This window comes from Solanum pennellii, chromosome 2 (assembly GCF_001406875.1).
Source record: "Solanum pennellii chromosome 2, SPENNV200".
Taxonomy (NCBI): domain Eukaryota; kingdom Viridiplantae; phylum Streptophyta; class Magnoliopsida; order Solanales; family Solanaceae; genus Solanum; species Solanum pennellii.
In genome coordinates, this window is record NC_028638.1 from 49,104,562 (window position 1) to 49,125,076 (window position 20,515).

The window sequence follows — 20,515 nt, forward strand, 5'->3', positions numbered from 1 at the left end:
TGGACTAGTTGTGATATATTCGCGATAAATTATGATATGTCTTTGCTGTAAATGGAAAAGTTACCTATCAAATTAGGTTTAATTTAGTTGTGTGATAATTAATTTCATTCAACTAACTGTTCCTATTTAGTTGTCCACTTTAAAAATGATACACATATTAAGATAGCAATAATTAACATAGTAAAATTATAATATTACCCTTATTAATTATGGTTTCAAAAATAATGGATCAAAACTTGGAAATTTCCAAGAAATTTAAATGAGGGTATAATAGAAATTTTTTTTTTGTTCTTTCTTGATTTGTCAAAATGGACAAATAATAGAGACAACTAAAAAATAAAAGAGAAAATATGAATAAGTAAATAGGAACAGAAGGAGTACTAAACATTACTTAATCCTATATGTGCAGACATTTATTAGTGGGATTAGTTAGACACACACTTATTAATTATTTAGGAAAGTATAATTAAGAAAATAATTAGCAAATTAAAAAATAGACAACAACTTTCGGCTTTCATTCAACTGGGACCAATATACAAGATCCGCCTAATCAACATGTTAGAAATTATCTTGGATTTATCCGAACCCCTTCGACAAAAAATTACATTATATTTTAAAAATATCTTTTTAAAAAAGTTATTTCGATTTTAAACCTTCTGAATGTATGATTACAGGTTGGCTTAGTGGTTGAGGTGTTCGAAACTCACCTTGTCAAGATCAAATCTTAGGCACTACTCGAACCTTCTTAATGAAAATTATGAATCCGCCAGTGGAAATGAATGAGTCTCATATTCGATCTCTAGAAATGAAAAAGTCTTTTAGTTAGAAGTGTCGCCTAAAAAAATAAGTCATATAATATTTGAATTTGAATTTAATTGAACCTCAATACCATTACATATGATACTGAGCAGAAAACAAAACAAAACAAAAAGAATTCATTATCAGGTTGCCAATTTGATTCACTTTTGAAGACTATGAATAGATGAAGACAAAGTGTTGTCGCTGAATTTTCCAGAGCACAATCAGACCTAACATAACTAGAGGACAACTTGTAGTTACGTGTGGACAAAGTTGTGCTGACTCCTTGAGAGCTTGACCTAACAGACAGCCTCACGTTCTCCATTAATTAAATATCTTTCTTTTTAGAGTGAATATTCTATCTTCTATATAGAAAAAAAAATATCTATTACTACTTTGGACAATTTTCTTGAATTTTTTTTTCTGAAAAAGTTTTATACAAAACAAAAATGTAATTATAGTGATAGTTGCTTTTGCCCTAAAATGAAATTGAGTGGAAAAGGTTGTCAAGAAACAACCACTGCCCATTTAATTTTAGGCGACTATATTAAAGTAGGACAAGAAGATCATAGAGTATAATTGGCAATATAAAATTAAGAAGTACTCAATAATCCACTTATCGATTAGTTAAGTGCGTGGATTTAATCCTTGCTTGGAAATCGCAAAGAACCTTCTCCTCATTATAATTAACAACTCTAATTATAGTTGTCTTTGCTAGATTGGAATGTTAACTTATCAATGACTTCCCTTTTTCTTTTGGAGGTGACTGTATATCGATTCATTTACTTCTAAATAGAATATTTGTGGTAGCCGCTGGGTATAATCATTTGGCCAATTTCCAAATTATGTATAACTCTTTTTCATTTTACTCGTCTATTTAAACAATTGAAGATAAATTTAACGGAAAAGAGCCTAAAATACCCTTGAAATATTGAAAATGGTATAAAATTACCCTTCATCCACCTATTGACTCCAAAATGCCCTTTTCATCCACCTATTGGCTCGATTACTACCCACTCATTACTAACTAAACCTCACTCGATTAATGATCCAATTATAATATCAAAATCGTCATAAACACTACTACAACACGATGAAATTATAGATTTCTGAAAATGACATCCAAAATTATTCGAGTCCGAATCGAAACCCCAATTAAATTTAGGTTGAGCCGCTTATTTAGGAGGACACTTTCTTTCAAAATTGAATTAGAAATTTATGATTAAAGGTAAACAAGTAATACATCCCGAATTAATTCATGCACTTTTTTTAAATATAATTTTATAAATACTTATGATTTGTTTTGAAACCTCTAATATATTATTTTGAAAAAAAGTTACCTATGAAGTAACATCACATAATTGAGACGTAAGAATAATTAATATGAACATAGTCAGACTTTTAAGTTTATCGGTGATTTTTATTTAGCCACTTGAATGTATGATAATTTACTTCTATAATTTTTAAAAACACTCAATTGGCAGTAGCTTGCATTAATAATATGACGGGTTTATTGAGAGGAATTTAATTAGTAATGGGTGGGTAATGGATTGATATATAAATTATACTAATAAGTTAAATTATAACAAATAGTTGAGCACCACGTATTTTAAAAAATATTTAAATAGTTTAAGTATAAAACCGTTAAATAAGTGATCAATTTTGAACAAAAAGGTGGATGACAAGGATATTTTGGATCCAATAGGTGGGTGGAAAGGATATTTTGGAGCTATAGGTGGATGAAGGGTAATTTTGTACCATTTTCAATACTTTAAGGATATTTTAGACCCTTTTCCGTAAATTTAATCATTTTCCTTTCAATATTACCCTTTATCATTAAGTAAATACGTAAAAAAGTCACATTTAGAATTCCTAAGGGAGTACATTTATGCGGACATCAGTAGTTTTAATGATTTTCGAACATTAGAAAAACACACTCATTATTCTGTTACAATTGAATACATTTATTCTCATCACCTGGCAAAACATGACAAACAAACATGTAGCCTAAAATTTTACATGCACTCCAAGCAGTGCCATGAACTGAGAAATAAACTCAGGATGACCTGGCCAAGCTGCGCCCGTCACAAGATGTCCGTCTGTGAAGCAACGGTCTATTGGTTCTGGTTCTAGCCATGTCGCCCCTCCTAGTATCACATTAAGTTTCACAGCAGGGTATGCAGTACACTTCTTACCCTGTAATTGTTTAACGAGAACACGGATTAGAGTTTGCACACACCACATGTTTTCATTTTATCTCATTTCTGAAGATAACATGTTTTAGTTACTGCATGGGATCAATTTTATCATAACATCTTCGTATAAAAAGTTCCTCAAACATCATGTAAGCACCTAACTTTTTAAACTTCCATTCTCAATGATGTTAAGAGAGATAGATACCTTGAGAACACCAGCAGCAGATAGTATCTGTTGGCCATGGCAGATTGATGCAACTGGTTTTTTGGACTCCATAAATTCCTGGACCAACTTAATAACATCATCATCCAGGGCAAGGTATTCTGGAGCTCGGCCTCCGGGAATTACAAGTCCATCATAGCTTGAAACATCCACACTTTCAAAATTGGCATTCAGGGTAAAATCGTGACCTGGCTTCTCACTATAAGTCTGGTCACCTTCAAAGTCGTGCACAGCCGTGGGGCATTTCTCTCCGGCTTTCTTCTTGGGGCAAACAGCATCAACATGGCATTCAAGAGCTTGGAGGGACTGAAAAGGTACCTTGACTTCATAGTCTTCCATGAAATCCTACACCCAAAAGAAAGTAGACACAAGGGCGCTGAAATTAGTTGCTAAATAAGATGTCAATCTAATACAAGTTTAACAGTCTGAGACCAGAGCAGAGGAGAACTCTAAATATGAAATCTGCACACATCCGTGATACTAGCCAGGTAACTCATACTGAAAAAATAAAGCCTCTAGTGTGGTAGTTTCAAGCCTTCTACTTAGTGGAACATCTTTCAAGACATCCAATGCCCAGACCCCAGACCAATGGCTTCAATTAGATAAAGTAACAGGAAGTATGATAACATGATCAACAAAGCGGAAAAGAGTGACTCGAGGGAAATAAAAATATAAATCAAGCAAGAAGTACATCTAATCCGATTGTGTAGATAGTTTGGCAGAGTAGTACAGGTAAGACACGGGAATTCATGATTCATGAGTTGTAAAAACCTTTTTTCCTTAACTGTATATCCTGTTCAAGGTGAACCGTGAACCTCCCAAATTCTGTATGGAATTTGCATTTCAGATAAATAACTCAAGGAGTCGGCGACCATCAATAATTTCTGTAGATTGCATAGATTCACGTAGGTGGGGAAAGAGTAAGGAAAGGGTTCTTTTTCTTTTTCTTTTCTATTTGGAGGAAGCATCTACTAAAATGTGCTAATACACAGCTCATGATCCAAAAAAACAATCCTCCAAGAGAATGACAAGAACTGCGACCCTTGACCATAAAGAACATGGAGGATAGAGTAGCCAGATATCATCTTCAAGAGACACTTTCGATATCACGTTCCTTAAAAATGAGGTCGGTAATCCTATACGATAAAGCAGTACTAATAGTTAAACGTTCATTTAAAGGTAAAAGGCGCTCTGCAATGGCCTGAAAAGAGAATAATACATTAGCATATGCAGCAAAGACCTTATCCCAAAAAATGTGCTATGGAAGTTACTACAAACTCCCTGGGTGAACCTTTAAGTTACAATACTTACAACAATGAGATGCACCACTTCCTAATATAGCACTTCGAAAGAACAAAGTTGAAAAGCTCTTATTTCTTCTTTAGCATCTATGACAGTCTACATCTCATCTTCTTCAACAAATCCTCCTTGAGACATAGGAGAACACACTACCAAAACTAAGTTACAGCTGATAATAATCAATCTATACTGTCAAACTTAAGATGACAGGTCAAACTGGAGTCTCTTTATTATGTACGCAGGCATGCCATTCCAAACAATATCAGGTGATTATCTGATGCCTCACCAACTCATGGAGAGCAAAATATGACACAAACTATGCGAATAAACATAAAGAGAGAATCTTATTATGGCACATATTGGAATTTCAGTAAGGAGAAATTTCTTTCACCTACATATCAACAGAACTAGTTAAATTTAGGAGTGGGATGGAAGTTGTTTCAAAGGTCACAAGTCATACCATAATCTGTACATTTGGTTCATATACTAACATTTACTAGAAAACAGCAACTTGAAACTAAGCATTTCAAATTCTCTAAGCTAAAAAAAGATAATGCTACATGATCATTAACTTACCCCACATAGAAATAGGATTCTTTTACCAGAACCAACTATGCTGCCACCGAGTGCCTTAACAAAGAGTCGAATGAAATCAGGGTTTCCTTCATAAGTAGATCCAGTGATGAGATTACCATCGATGGTACATGAGGCCAGGGTTTCTGGCTCTTCCCAATGGGCACCAGCCGCAACAAGCACCGGCTTGACAGCAGGATAAGCTGTGCACTTTCGACCTCTGACCACATCTGCAGCCGCCAGGATCAGTTGTCCATGACAGACAGAGACAATTGGCTTTTTAGTGTTGGCAAAACTTTTCACCAAGTCCAACACAGCTTCATTCATGGCCAGATATTCTGGAGCACGTCCTCCTGGTATGAACAAGCCATCATACTTTGTAGCCTCGATTTCATCGAAGGTTGCATTAACAGCAAAATTGTGTCCGCGGGACTCTGAATATGTCTGAAACAATTTTGAAACTAAATAAGACTCTGCTACTACAAAACATTAATACCATCACAAATTCAAATTCTATAACAAATGAACAGGAAAAAATTAGTGCATTGCTTAAAGCCATGTGTACAAGTGAGTATACACATATAATTTGGTTAAAGAATTGTTGTAATTGTCTAAAACCTAGAACTCCAATTGACCAGCCTATATCTAGCTAAATTGTTCAACGATGACTCTCCTTGACTGAGAACTCATCCACCACATCTCTTGCCCTCAGCTGTAAATTATTACGAGCTAAGTGGTCTGCATATAGAGATGCAACATCCAATTTCTTGAAAGCTAAAAACTACACTTGAAGATCCCAGTATCATAATTCATATGTTCTACGCCCATCAACAATGAAAGCTCCTTTATTACCTTGAATTCAGACTCACAATAAATGAACACAGCTATGCATCAAGTTTCAATCTTCAACCACAATCCAGTATTAGTCAATGAATGACTCATAAAAGGGTAAGTTCTAATCATTAAAAATCTAAAAGTCAACCCAATTACTACTTGAGAAATATAATCATAGATAAGAACTATGCAGATTCAAATCATACTCCAATAACTCATAAAGCCTGAACCTTTTACTTTTTGTAATAAATGGGTATCCAATCTTCAAACAGATATCATAAGAGCATATATCCGTGCTGTGAACGAAAACATTATCCAATGCAATCCAGCATGAGTCAATTAGGTATACACAAAAGGGCAAACTATAATCATTTACTTGATTGAGATTCACTACATGAATCATATGTATCAGGCTCTAATTAATAGACTAGCTTTGACCTACTTCAAAATTCAACCCTTGTCTTTATCAGAATTGCCAGACAGATCAAAGCTATTCACCAAGAATCTACTCCAAAAAACTAGTAAATAATCACATTACATAACATAGCGCTTAGAAGAACTATCCGGATTCAAACTAACAGACAAGATAGAGAAAATAATTGACCTGGTGACCAGAAAGCTGATGGACGGCAGTGCGGCAAATGTCACCGGATTTCTTTCCAGGACAAACAGCATCAACGGCTAGTCCATAGGCTAGCAGAGCTTGAAATGGTACCATCACCTGAACAATAACAAACAAAACAAAACAAAACAAAAAAATCAGTAACCGATTAATCATTTTAACAAATACTCATAACACACTAAGTAGAAATCAAGAATGTGAAAAAAGAAAAAAGAAAAGAGAGCAACCTCATAGTCTTCAACGTAATCTCCACATAGTAAGAGAACCCTTTTCTGATTTGCCATTTTTCAATCAGCTGGAATTGAGCTCTATCTATCTCTTTCTCTGTGTGTGGAAGAGATTAAGGAATTGATATATATTATAAGAGAAGACGACGAAGAAGCTGACCAAATGTTGCTATACAAAATCCACCTGTCAATGAATATTAGTGGAACTGTTAGAAGCTTCTCCAGATGTAGTTTTATTTTGTTTGATACAAATAGGCAAATAAAGGTCTTATTGCAAACAAAGTGGACGTGCCGGAGTGGTTATCGGGCATGACTAGAAATCATGTGGGCTCTGCCCGCGCAGGTTCGAATCCTGCCGTCCACGCGTTTTTTATGTTTTCTCTACAGTTTTTTTTGAATGCTTCGTATTATTTAATACGACGGTGGTGTTCAAATCAGATTTTTTGTATTTTTTGTCTTTGAGACCTTAGAGCTCTCACTTCTCAACCATCTTATTAACCACGCCTTTGTGCACTTGAATCCTCTATGTTTATATAGTTGTGCATTAGGGGTGTACAAAATTAAATCGAAAATTGAATCAAATCGCAAATTAAGTCAAATCGAAAAATATATATCTGATTAATGGTTTAGACTGGAAAAAAATGACTATACGGGTTGGATTGATTTTAACTGAAAAACTTCAATCTGAGATCAAACTAACCCGAAATAATAAATAAAATTTTTAAAATTTATTTTATACATAAGAGTATTTCTTTTAACATACTTTTTCAAGCTTTTTGAGATTTAGAATTTTGAATGGTCCAATAAAGATTATAGTCCATAAAATTAGTAATTAGTAACTATAATAAAGCTCATTTCAAAATCTAATCAGTATTAATGCTAACAAAAGAAACTAACTCAACACCGAGATTTAAGAATGACAACAATGTTGAATATTTGGATTACTTTTTACATTGATTTAGACTTTCAAATTACATAACCTAATTTTATTTTTTCTTTGATGTTTAATCATGTAATTAATACTTATTAAACTTATTTTAGCATAAATTATAACTTATCAATTACAATATTTATTTTATATGATTTTATTATCATTTGTTATTGAATATTTTAGTGTCATCACTTATCTCATATTTTGTGGTATTTTCTTAAGAAGCACCTGAAGTAGTTTTATTGGACTAAAGAAATATTTGGAGCACAAGTTACATATATGTTTGTATGAATAGTTTACTGAAAAAATCCAAAAACTCGAGGTTTATTAGTTTATTTTGATTTAAAATTTTAAAAATTCGACACAAATGGTTTGATTTGATATTTGAAAAACTCAAACCAACTAGAAAAAATTTGAGATTGAAAACCCGCGAGTTTTATAAGTTTAGTTTGGTTTATAAATTTAAGAATTTGACACAAATAATTTGATATTCGAAAAATTCAAGCCAACCCAATTATGTACGCACCTATTCTGCACTTACACTATGACTATTAATAATACACTTCACATACGAAATAAAGAAGTTAAAGATTCACAAATCAACAAATTTATTGATTCGGTTAAATATGTATAGAGTAAATGTTCGTTGATAATATATTGACGAATTAAACGAAGATTTATAATGTTTTGTATTCAAAATAATAGTTAAAAAAACTTATAAGTATTAAACCACATAATATATATTATATACATAAAATATACATGTTAATTTCAATTAAAATAGATTTGAGATTTAATATAATAACATATTTATATATTTAACTTATTTATATAGCGAAAGCTGGATAACATGTGCATTTTTTTTTTTTGGAAATTTTTTTAAATTGAAAGTGTCTACTAAAAACACCATATTGTGTGTTTAAGTGACCAATTACAATAAGTTCCAAGTTGAAACTAACAGTGACCAATTGAAATAAGTTCCAAGTTGAAACTCTAAATTAAATTTACTAATAAATGAAGGATTGTTTATGTATTAAATAAAAACTTTGGGGTCTCCCAAGCAATTTTCACAGATTAGAGGTGTATGAAGTATCGAGCAGAAAAATGAAGGGGTGAAAAGGGAAAAAGTGATTTGTGTGTGAGAAGCTCTTCTGCTGCTACTGGGGCAGCTAAGGGTTTCGGCCAGAAGCTATGGAAGCAGCAAAACGCAAGCGAAACTCTGCCGAGTACGAAGAAGATGAGTACGACACATTCAAACCACCACCACCGCCGTCCTCAGCCGCCGCAAACGGAGGCATCGACCTTTCACTGCTCGAAGCCTTAGAAAAATCTCAACAAAACCCTGTGGAAGTTCTCGATATCAAAACAGTGAAAAAACTCGTCCTTGCATTCGAACGCCGCCTTAAGGAGAACATTGCTGCACGTCTCAAGTACCCGGACCAACCAGAAAAGTTCGCGGATTCCGAAGTCGAGCTCCATGAAGAAATCGAAAAGCTCAAAATACTCGCCGGAGGCCCCGAATTTTACCCGGAACTCGTCAATCTCGGGACCATTGCGTCTATCACCAGCCTCCTCAATCACGAAAACACTGACATCGCTATTGACGTTGTCGGCTTATTACAAGACCTGACCGACGAGGATGTTCTCGAGGACAACGACGAGCCGGCGCAAATTTTGGTTGATTCATTGGTTGAGAACAATGCGTTAGAATTGCTCGTTCAGCTTCTAGGTAAAATGTCTGACTCCGATCCGGACGAGTCCGCTGCCATATATAGTATACTCGCGACTGTTGAGAATTTTATTGAAGTGAAACCCTCGGTGGCGGAACTTGTATGTGAAAGGACTAAGTTAATGAAGTGGTTGCTGACAAGAATAAAGGTAAGAGAATTTGATGGAAACAAGCAGTATGCATCGGAGATTTTGGCTATTTTGCTGCAGAGCAGCACGGTCAATCAGAAGAGATTAGGGCAATTGAACGGTGTGGACGCATTGTTACAAGCTGTAGCAATGTATAAATCGAAGGACCCTAAGACTCCAGATGAGGAGGAGATGGTTGAGAACTTGTTTGACGCCTTGTGTTGTTTGTTAATGCCTTTGGAGAATAAAGAGAAGTTTGTGAAATCTGAAGGTGTGGAATTGATGATCATTATAATGAATCAGAAGAAAATGTGCTATGGATCAGCTATAAGGGCGTTGGATTTTGCAATGACTAATTATCCTCCAGCATGTGAGAGGTTTGTGGATGTAATGGGGTTAAAGACTGCATTTCCTGCTTTTATGGGTAAGGCAAGTCAAGTTCCCTTTTACTTTAATTTTTGTTACATTTTACGTTGATAGAATGATATAGTGAATTTATGTAGTCGCCAGCAATTGATTTTGACTTATGGCTGAGACATAGTTCATTTGTTGACCAATGTGATAATTTTCATAAGTTGAATGGATATAGAGGACTCATACAGTAGACCACAGCTGGTTTATGATTGAGATATGGTTGATTGTGTTTTCATTAATTGCTAATTTATAAAAAAATTTGAGCATAACGGATATGAATGATTCATACAGTGGATTCCGGTTAATTTGGAACTGAAATATAGTTGTTTGATTGACTAAGTTGTTAATTTTCAAAGATTGTCTCATAAACAACTCTTACTGTTTAAATTTGTTGATGAATGGATTAGGATGTCAGTTTTTCTTTTTTACAGATACGTTGTTAAAATGTTCGATGTCTAGATAAGGGTTGTATCCCCCATCAGGTTGTTACTTCGCTAATAACTTGGCTATTTGTTACATGACAACAACTCTAGTATCAATTTTATTATTGACATAGCAGTTTCTTGATGAGATATAGTAGTTAAAAACATAACTATATCACAAGTTCTCCCCAAGTGGATGAGTTTCCATTGCTTGATTTCAAATTTTCAATGAGCTCTTTAGGATGATTTGGTGTATTTTTAAAATAAACTCTTCTATTATTGACTCATATAACTTATTATGCTTAAATGTTTTATCATCAGCTACCTCTGAGCAAAAAGAACAAGAAACGCTACAAAGAAGAATTGGAAGAGCGCCTTGTATCACTTGTTGCTTCCTTATTTGGTAAGGAGGCTAGTTAACTGAGAACAATCTATCTGTGAAGACACAAGTATTTTGCTGTTCTTAGGGGGTGGGGGGAAGAAGAAAAAAAGTTGCCTTATATTTGTATGTGACTGCATTTTTATATAAGATAGATAATTTTATTTATAATGGGAAAACCTCCCATATACCTTGGATGTGACTGCTTTAGTTTGCTGTTACAGGAGGAATCTTAAGAGGTTCTAGAAGGGATAGATTGTTAAGTAAGTTCGTGGAGAATGAGTGCGAAAAAATTGACAGGCTTATGGAGCTCTACATGAGGTGATTGTTCATGCAACATATATCTAAGTACCTGCTTCATTTGCTTCCACTGTTCGGGAAAAAAAAAACAAGAATGGTTCTCTTGAGGCTGACTGTTCTATTTTGTTACATTGTGCTTGTTTAAAATTTTTAATCCTTTGGGCTGTTGCAGATATTCCGATAGAGTAAAACTTGAGTCTGAACGGTTTGACCAGCTTGAACTTGATGATTTGGAGGTCTGTTTACTTTTTAGACTTTGCTTATTATGTCTTTCACTAAAGCTTTTTATTTTATATTGCCATAATGGTTAACATGTTTGTAGATGGATGAAGACGAGAAATACAATAGGAAGTTAGAAGCTGGTCTTTATACCCTTCAGGTCAAAGATCTGTTGCGTTTTAATTTTGTACTTATCTCTTGTACGGGCACATTACCACTTCAGATCTCTGGCATTCTTATTGTAGTTTCTTTTTCTCCCTGATCCTGCAGTTGATAGCTGTTATTCTGGGTCATCTTTGGACGTCTGAGTAAGTTCTGAAAATCGGACATACTTTTCTCTTCAGGTTGGATATATCTAGTTCCTCCCGCTTAATTGTTCTTTTTAATGCAGACATCCTCGAATCAGAGCAAGGATTGACCTTTTGCTAAAGCAACAAAAGCTGACTAAGCAAGATGTAAAAGATATACTCCAGGTGTCTGCTCATGACTTCCTTTTTTTCTCTAGCAATACACTCTTCTTGATTTTCTTGTGTTTGCTTTCAAGTTGGTTACATTATTATACAGCAAATTTTCCTGGATTCTTCTACTTAATCCAAAAAAAGAGTGAAAATTCTTGGATACATTTGGAGACAAGGTTAACTTGCAAGAAACAATAGCTTTAGGACTTGTAGCAAATGTGAGCAAAATCCAGCTTTTGCAACATGTTATTTGCATTGACCTTTGTATCTTTCACTTTGGCTTTAGTTCAACAAATGTAAATTGTTTCTTGTCATGCTTGAATTATTGGAATATAACTTCGGTGTTCTGGTGTGGTAATATCTGAAGATAGATCAAGAAGGATTAACTCCCTGAGGACTTTCCTTGTCCATCTTCATGAATTGCCTGTGTTAATCTTTAATGAAATTCATACAAGTTTTAGGTGAAGCTGTTTTCTTTCCTATTATACGGTTCATTTTTTTGTCAGTAGGCCTAGTTTTTCCTTTAATCTGAAGAATACTAGATAAAGTCTGTTATGTTATTGAAGTTTATACTTGCACCACAGGAATATCATGACAACATAGGGGATCTGGAAGGGCCAGAAGAGAAGGAGAGGGGACAATCAAAGATTCAAAGGTTCATATCGTCCTTTTGACCATAATACAGTTGAAAAAGCACACGTTATATCATTGGAATGATGTGTAAACTCTGGCTATTTTAAAAGTATTAAGATGATGTCCTCAGTTGGTCATGTCACTTTATTCTTTGATGTAATGTGTAGGAGCATAGCTACCACCTGTTATTGAGGGTTGACAGTTTTGACTGAAAATCTGTTAGTACTGAATGCGATTCAGTGTAATTTGTAACACTTCAATTAGTAGTTTTACCCAGTGTAAGTTCAGTGCTTTGTGGAGCATGTTATGTGAGCTTTCACCATCCCAAACCTGGCACTTTGGATGGTTATGCTATTCAGTATTCTCTTTAGAAAATGCTTTCAGTAATTAGCTTGTTGGTGAATGTCTGAATGACTATTACAAAATGTTCATTTCCATCATGAAGTTTGTTGCTAATTTTGCTATGTACCATTCATGTGAACCAGAAAGATAGCAATTGAAAAATGCAGACGTGAAAGAAGCTTTAGAACTATGAATTGATGTTTTCGAATGAAATGTATGACTAAAATAGTGTATCTTGGGCTCTGTGTAGTTCAGTACTTGTTTAGCAATTTATCAAATGCCAGAGCAAAACTTGATCAATTTCTAGTCCGAGTTTAATCCTGTATTCTTTATCAGCTTTAATGCAAAGAGCAACGTCAAACCAGATTGAACGTTCAGAATGTCATGTATATTACCCAAGACTCTGAATCCTAAATGTTGAACGTTAACAGACAAAAGACTGGTTAATAAGAACATATTTGGACCGATTAAGCAAAGACTGCATTCTTATTTCATCAGTTCTTCTGATTTCTCATGAGTTATAAAGGTAAAAATGTCTCCGAGGAGACGTTCAAGGATATACACAAACTACTTGAAGCTTGACCTATTTTGGAAATGTAAATGAGCACAAATTGTGAGATAAATAAATGACAACTGCAAACGAAAAGCTTTGTTAACTCCATTAATAGGATAGCTGCAAACTGAAAAGTATACTACAGAATATTCTATCCCCTCAAAATGATTTTCCCGTTCTGTAATTGCATGATCTATGCCACATTAAGAGAACTTCTCTTCATTCTATAACTGCATCAATATGTAACAAATCCTATCTATGCACATTAAAAAAACAAAGTCTCAAAAATTTGCAGCATTTCTACAAGAAAATGCCCTTCCAATCTTGTATATTGCATCATGTATACACTCTTCAAGATATTTTTTTTTCTTTTTTTTTTTATGCACTCTTCAAGATAAACCTACCTGATGTGAACTTTCAGCAGATGACTCATCCTTCAAATGAAAAGCATCAAGCTGCTTGCACAAGATAAACATAGGATCTAGGTTTGGTATCTCTGTCAGTGGCCGAATATCGCAAACCCGCATGACACCAACATATCTAGAGGTCTCCATAATTGTCTCAAGAGTCAGAACAATATGAAGTATCCCATCCACAGGACAGAGCTCAATGAGTTGATTAGACACCCCACTCGGCACAGTAATATGTTCAGTGTGAGGCCATTGTGAATAGCTAGAAAGCTTCATCAATACGGAAAATGCTTTCTTACGAATTTCTATGCTTTTAGTTTTCTCCATTGCTTTCCAAAATTTATCATCAATACTTACCTGTAACGAAACAGATTATGAAATTCTTGAAGCATCTACGTCGCTTTCCCACAACATTTAAACAATAAAATAAACACACTGACAACCAACATTCACATAATCTCCCCTGACCGGGGCTCATTCTCTGGTCTAATCAAATGAAATCTTCATAATTAGGATGGAAGGAGTACTAGTAATACCATAAACCGTATGATGCTATAACAAACAAAAAGAAATTATTAGTTAACTCATTGTAAGTACTCAATTCTGTCTTCATTTATAGAAAGGCATTGCCTTCACTGGTTTTTATCTATTACCTTAGCTCTAGTCCCATGGAGTGACACATTTTGTTAAAAGAATTTACAAAAAGTAAGTAGGCGTTTGGCCATGCAATATCATATCACGATATGAAATCGTGAGATGCAATTAGCATTTGGACATATCATAGATGAATCCCATATTCTCCAAAAATCATGATTTGGGATTTCCATATCATGATTTGGGCTTTCTTAAATATAAAAATTGACCTACAAGTTTATATTTTGTTAAAACCACCCCTTTTATATCTAACAACCATTTATTTCATTGTAAATACAATTTATAATCATATCATTACTTTTTAAATTTTATTATTTTCCCCAACATAAAATTTATTAAAACTTTAAATCAGTTCCTACTTTATCATTGATATTCATCAAATTCATTATTTTTTATCAAATTTATTGTCAACCAAATTTATTACTAGTACTTTAATGTGTAACCAAAAAAAATCTTCATCTATATTCATAATTTATTATACAGTTTTATAAATTATTGTTTATTTGGTAAGATTGAATAGACAGTTGGGACTACTTTAGTAGTATTAAACTTGTGATATTCTTATGTTTATGAGAAAATATACAACACAAAAACTCCAATTTGCAATGACCAAACAAAACTTCAATTCCATATCATGATTTCATATTATGCTTTCATATCATGATTTCATATCGCTTGGCCAAACGGGCCCTAAAAGGCCTACTACCTCAACCACAATTTATATTGCATTGTTTATACAGTTTCCATTATTCCAGTGATAATTTACATCCAAAAATATTGGACGCTATTCCAGTGATAACTTATTTTATACCGTTTCCACAAAGTTTTAAGAATGTAAATCCATTTTATTAGTCAAGCCTAAAATTGATTCATTTTTTTCTCTATTAAACTAACTTCCATTGAGATATTTTTCTATCAAATTTTCAAACATTACTTAATATTTCTTCTACTCTTATTTATGAATTTATGAACAAGAGTCAATAACATCTTAAATTTTGTGTCACATGGGAGAGTCCAGCCTAGTAGTTGCAACTTCACTCTACATTACTTGGTTTTAGGGCTCTATTCCCAATCAAGGCTTTCCCTTCTGCCTTTTCTGCCCCGCTACTCAGTCCTCACGGGCCTACCCACCCTAGAAAATTACATATAAAAGAAAAAAATTTCATACCCCATCAAACGATGGCACATTAAATGTGATTTAGTATATACTCATGCCCTGTGTGAAATTCTGTATAAAGGGAGATTAGGAAAGTGGCACCTGATAGAAAAACTTGCTTTAACATATGTAAAGAAAATGAGTAAAAATACATTTTTAATGAATATAAAGTAAGTCAAAAGGCATTGCCAGTTGATTTAGGAGAATTTGCTTTAGAAACTCAAATATCATACCTTCCACCTTGTTCCTTCAAAAATTACTGAATAAAGGCGTATTTTAATGTCAAGGAGGTCAATATCTACCAAGGCAGCTGCCATAGATTTCACCAAGTCCTTATCATTCTGAGCATCATGGAAGCAGCCCCTAACCCTGGCATCCTGTACGAGTATCTTCCAAACGGAACCACTGCTTTTTAATGTTGCTTCATTGCCAATTATCCAGAGGCAGTGCCTGCAAGAAGCAAGCTTTCTTACGGAACCATAGACAATCTCCTAGAGAATTGAGTTAGTATCTTGAAAAACAGCAATACCTTGCTCTAGTCAGTGCTACATTAACCCTTTGACTGTTCGAAAGGAAACCAATTGATCTGTTAGCATTGGAGCGTACCGCTGAGATCATTATTACATCCTTCTCACCTCCTTGAAAACCATCGACAGATCGTACATCCACAGAGAATTCACTCTCATCGTCAGTGCTATACTTAGTTCCGAGGTTCTCTTTAATTGCAGCAATTTGAGCATTGTAGGGTGATATGATACCAATACTAATCTTTTTTCCGGAGGAAGTGAATCCTGTATCAGAAATAAAATCAGAAAATCCGTAGTTTAGCAAATGATATAATGTGCACCTTCACTTGATTTTTTATTTTTTTTGAAACTGGTAAGGTTTCTTCACTTGATAATGCCATTAAATCAATCTTAGTGTACCTTTGAAGAGGTTGGCAACTACCTCACAAACCACAGCTACTTCTACCATGTTGCGGATGCTACGCCCATCCACGACTTCCTCATTTCCACATGCTACATTGATAAAAGAATAAGCACCATAAATTTCACCTTGAAGGAAATGCTTCAGATATCCTGTACTTCTGACATTTGGAGCATCTATAATCTGTTTCTGGTAGAATTCCCTGTTCGGAAATGAGCTTATTGACGGGTGCATCCTATACTGAAGATTAAGAAGGTATTTCTTGAATCGCAAAAGTGCCAGTCTCTCAAACAAGCTCCGCCCAAACTTGGCCTCCTCGCAAACCTAATTAGAAAAGAACAACTTACTTTCTAACTGTGCAGAATTTTATAATTAGGTACCATTTAGAGTAGCACATGACAACCTTGCTTTTAACCATGGCAGGCAGTTGCCACTCGTCCCCTATGAATATAGCATGACGGAGACCAGGAATCTGTAAGGGGATAGTTGACTCGCATTCTTTAAGCTGAGCAGCTTCATCAATAACCAGCAATTCAGCCTCTGTCTCATGCAATTTGAAGGAGCTTGAAGCAGTACAGAAAAGCAGGCATGCATTTTTCAAAATTTGATTTTTAATTGAACACTTGTCTTCAAGTTCAAAAAAGCTGTTAGGAAGGGATTTGAGTATCTTAAGGCACTCTTCTTTGACCAATTCTACATCAGAAGAGCTGCCGGTTACTCGTCTCTCTATTTCTTTGTTTCTAACAAAGACTTCTTTTAAACTTCTACCAGTAAAGGTAAAACGTAGCAATAAACTACTAAGTGAATGAAGTAAGTTTACAGCTCTGATCATGTCTCTTGCCACCACCACGGACAGGAGTGAAGTTGGCAAGTGCATGACAAAGTTAACAACATAGAAAGTAAAAGCCTCCAGTTTGCAATTTAATTTGCTTGTCACAAATTCATCAAAATTTAACCTTGCTTTAGTTTGATGAGAATTATTACTACCCTTTCTCGGAACAGACCTTGAATGTTTCTTGTTCCGACAAAACCCTCTGCCAAGTTGACTTTCATCATTCAATTTTATTGTTTTGGCAATTACTTGTCCAAGTCTCTTGTTCCACTCGTCTTTGACGCCTTGAGCATACAACCTCCGTGTTTTGTCACCTTTGTTTTTCGGGCCTTCTTTGCGAAGAAGTTCATTCCCTGAATCACTATCATAGTTAGCATTATTATCATACTTCTGATAAAGTTCGGCATCAGCATCTTCCTCTTGATCATTTATGGAATAGAGCTGGTACAACAGTTCAGTGTCTTCAAGTAATGTTATCATATACTGCAATGAGTATTTCCAGCCAGATGCAGGAGTAAAGCACCTTGCTAGAACTTCAGCACGATAATCAAGAAAAATATGAAGTAGCTCATCTTGGCTATCAATATTCATTCGTTTCCTGTTTCCAAACAAAACTATATCTCCTACACCATAAGTCAAAAATTCACATGATTCCACCACAAGCTTCAACGCTCGTCTAGATACTTCTAAGACTGCAATATTAGTTGGAGCACAAGTTACTGTTCTACAATTGAGACTCAGAAGTAAAAACAACAATGCACTAACTGTCTTCGTTTTCCCCGTTCCAGGAGGACCCCAGATTAGCTTCGTCGTGTTCTCGTGATGGCAATACTTTGTCGCAAGACAGTTCAGAACTGCTTCGTGTTGAGAATCATTAAGATTGATTAACCAATTAGACGCAAGGATCTTTGATCTGCAAACTCGATACACTTCCCCTTGCAAACAGACATTACACTTCTCCTTACCCTACAAAAGCAATAGAAGAAGTCAAATATTTCATATTATGATGTACAACTAACAACTGGAAGAACTTAGTGATAAAAGGTCATCTAATAGTCACATGAAAATTCATAAGGAAATATGAAGAGGTATCATTCTGGTAAGACCGTTTAAGCAGAATAACAAATGAGAAAAATATGAAGCTTACAGTCACATCAAAATTAGGTTCCAGTATTTTTTGAATAACTTTGGAGTTTTGCCTTTCCAGCCCCAAGTTCAATGAATTCCAAATGCGTGTATTTGTTGTCGTATTTATAAGAGAGACCAAGAACAAAGAGTCCCTCATATGATGTTCCCTAATGCCTTGTTCCACCAAAAAGGGTCTTGATGAGAAGACCTGGATCTTGATATAATCTTTCTCATATGCCACTCGTTGAACCAGAGCCATTATGTAGGACATTTTGGGTCTGTTTAGATCATCGACACATGTTGGTATTACATCTGTAATGGCAAAGAGATCCCCCGTCTCAGGTTCATATGCTCTGCCATCACCACTACTCTCTTCCCTTTCCATCTCAATATTGTATAAGCATTTATCAGATGGCCTTTTACTCTCCACTTCCTGAATAGACAATATTTTCCATATAGATGCACTTGCCACTTTATCAAAGCTAGAAGACAAATCAGCATGCGTTTCCTCTAAAAGAGGGAAGACGAATGACTTCATATACATAGCGGTGGACTGAAATGTTGAAGGGATGTTCTTCACCTACAGGATAACTCAAGATCATATGACTAGAATATACTTAAGATAGACATCCAAACATATACACTCAAACATCATGAAAGATAATGGACATTTTGTTTTTGCCTTGACATAAAATATCATGAAATCTTCATCATCTACCTTCGATGTGCAAAACTAATAACATCAGTTATACTGGCATTGCTAACCCAATCGTGTATTGATAGAAAGGTTTTAATCAAATGCAACCCATTGTCTGTATTCATGAATAACAAGTACTATAAGATACAAAAAAAAGTTGATAATCCACATTTTAAATGCCTAGGCTCATAGCTACTCTTTGCATCGATATCAATCTTAAAAAGTTGCACACAACCCAACTTGTGAAAAAGTAAAAGGACACCTACCCAGTCTAACAAACAACCAAATTACAAGTATCATGTTGCACTTACGAACCATAGTGGATGCAATGGTAATCGACACCTACTTAAAATCTGGATCATTCTAAGTAGAGTAAAAGCCCAGGTAACAAATGCCACCAAATGAAACAGGCAAGGGATAAACCATAGAATTAATAACTACAAAAATCAAACACACACAAAATAAGACAAGACAAAAATAGCATTAAAACAAACCTTGTCCTTGTAAAGGTCTTCGTTAAGGACATCCTTAAAAGACCAAGAAAAGATAACGTCTATAAGTGTCTTTTCAAGAAGAATGGCTTCACCATCATCGTCAGTTTCCATTTCAGTCATATTCTGCAAAACCCCATTGCATGATCACAATTCACAGCATATAAATCAAACATGAAACATCCTAAGCATATGCAAACCATTTTCATATCACATTCTGCAAAACCCCATTTAGTTTTTTTTCTTTTTCTTGCAAAACCCAATGTCAAATTATTATTTTGTTTCTTTTTCTTGCAAAACCCCATTACACTTTTTTCTTTCTTTTTCTTACAAAACCCAATTTCAGTTATTTTCTTGTTCTTGCAAGACCCCATTGTATGATCATAATTTATAAATCAAACTACAATACTGTAAAATCGACAAAGACAGAGAAAGATGAAGTAGTTAACTGTAAAACTCGAAGGATAACTGCTGCGTCGAATAGGGGTTTAGCAGTGATTCTTGTTCTTGGAAGAAAGGGGAACCCCTTTGACAGGGAAGAGGGGCCAACACACAAATTATATAAAGTTTTTTTATTTTTTGGCCTTTTGGTTAAAATACAAACTAGTCCTTATATTTTACCACAATTGCTATTTTGTCGTCAAACTAATGTCAGGTCTTGATAATTGCGTAATTGCAATCTAATTTAGAATCACAAATTCGAAGTAGGATTTTATTCTTACATATAATACTTATCTATAAATTTAAATTTATAAAAAAATATTATTATTTTAAAATCAAGTAAGAGAAAATTCATACTCGATATAATTAAATTATTCTTACCACGTGGAATGATTAGATTAAAAAATAATTTATTATTATTATTGTTCTATCTCCACTTTTTTCTCCTCTTGTTCAAACGAATTTGAATATATAATACATGTTAGAAAGGTAAAATTAGT

The 20,515-nt window shown here is 34.5% G+C and overlaps 3 protein-coding genes and 1 non-coding gene across 4 annotated transcripts; 2 read left to right on the forward strand and 2 right to left on the reverse strand.

The window, feature by feature from the left end:
* Positions 1–2,643: 2,643 nt before the first annotated feature.
* Positions 2,644–6,958, reverse strand: LOC107011681 (protein DJ-1 homolog D). Its single transcript, XM_015211268.2, has 5 exons — positions 6,772–6,958; positions 6,527–6,643; positions 5,092–5,532; positions 3,199–3,561; positions 2,644–2,994 (listed from the first exon to the last, which is right to left on the reverse strand). Exons 1-5 carry the CDS (start codon positions 6,826–6,828, stop codon positions 2,806–2,808), a joined length of 1,167 nt encoding a protein of 388 aa, XP_015066754.1. The 5' UTR covers positions 6,829–6,958; the 3' UTR covers positions 2,644–2,805.
* A 95-nt stretch (positions 6,959–7,053) lies between these two features.
* On the forward strand, positions 7,054–7,135 carry TRNAS-AGA. The gene has a single exon. It is a non-coding gene; the product is annotated as a tRNA-Ser (tRNA).
* A 1,666-nt stretch (positions 7,136–8,801) lies between these two features.
* LOC107011719 (beta-catenin-like protein 1) lies at positions 8,802–12,774 on the forward strand. The gene is made up of 8 exons (XM_015211325.2): positions 8,802–9,988; positions 10,717–10,798; positions 10,999–11,095; positions 11,247–11,310; positions 11,397–11,453; positions 11,564–11,601; positions 11,685–11,766; positions 12,336–12,774. The coding sequence occupies exons 1-8, from the start codon at positions 8,894–8,896 to the stop codon at positions 12,423–12,425; spliced, it is 1,605 nt and encodes a 534-aa protein (XP_015066811.1). The 5' UTR covers positions 8,802–8,893; the 3' UTR covers positions 12,426–12,774.
* A 579-nt stretch (positions 12,775–13,353) lies between these two features.
* Positions 13,354–20,135, reverse strand: LOC107008949. The gene is made up of 8 exons (XM_015208175.2): positions 20,024–20,135; positions 19,578–19,700; positions 18,406–18,966; positions 16,830–18,224; positions 16,426–16,750; positions 16,029–16,290; positions 15,733–15,949; positions 13,354–14,046 (listed from the first exon to the last, which is right to left on the reverse strand). The coding sequence occupies exons 2-8, from the start codon at positions 19,695–19,697 to the stop codon at positions 13,669–13,671; spliced, it is 3,258 nt and encodes a 1,085-aa protein (XP_015063661.1). The 5' UTR covers positions 19,698–19,700; positions 20,024–20,135; the 3' UTR covers positions 13,354–13,668.
* Between the last annotated feature and the right edge of the window lie 380 nt (positions 20,136–20,515).

What these genes read in the sequence shown, in the direction of transcription:
- LOC107011681 (XM_015211268.2), bottom strand. Translation starts at nt 6,828, where the DNA reads ATGGCAAATCAGAAAAGGGTTCTCTTACTATGTGGAGATTACGTTGAA. An exon ending in ATTACGTTGAAGACTATGAG is followed by an intron (nt 6,644 to 6,771) that starts GTTGCTCTCTTT and finishes GTTATTGTTCAG; the next exon opens with GTGATGGTACCATTTCAAGC. An exon ending in CTGCTGCTGGTGTTCTCAAG is followed by an intron (nt 2,995 to 3,198) that starts GTATCTATCTCT and finishes AAACAATTACAG; the next exon opens with GGTAAGAAGTGTACTGCATA.
- LOC107011719 (XM_015211325.2), top strand. Translation starts at nt 8,894, where the DNA reads ATGGAAGCAGCAAAACGCAAGCGAAACTCTGCCGAGTACGAAGAAGAT. An exon ending in TTCCTGCTTTTATGGGTAAG is followed by an intron (nt 9,989 to 10,716) that starts GCAAGTCAAGTT and finishes TTTTATCATCAG; the next exon opens with CTACCTCTGAGCAAAAAGAA. An exon ending in ATGTAAAAGATATACTCCAG is followed by an intron (nt 11,767 to 12,335) that starts GTGTCTGCTCAT and finishes CTTGCACCACAG; the next exon opens with GAATATCATGACAACATAGG.
- LOC107008949 (XM_015208175.2), bottom strand. Translation starts at nt 19,697, where the DNA reads ATGACTGAAATGGAAACTGACGATGATGGTGAAGCCATTCTTCTTGAA. An exon ending in GTAGCACTGACTAGAGCAAG is followed by an intron (nt 15,950 to 16,028) that starts GTATTGCTGTTT and finishes TGCTTCTTGCAG; the next exon opens with GCACTGCCTCTGGATAATTG. An exon ending in TTGAAGGAACAAGGTGGAAG is followed by an intron (nt 14,047 to 15,732) that starts GTATGATATTTG and finishes GTTTCGTTACAG; the next exon opens with GTAAGTATTGATGATAAATT.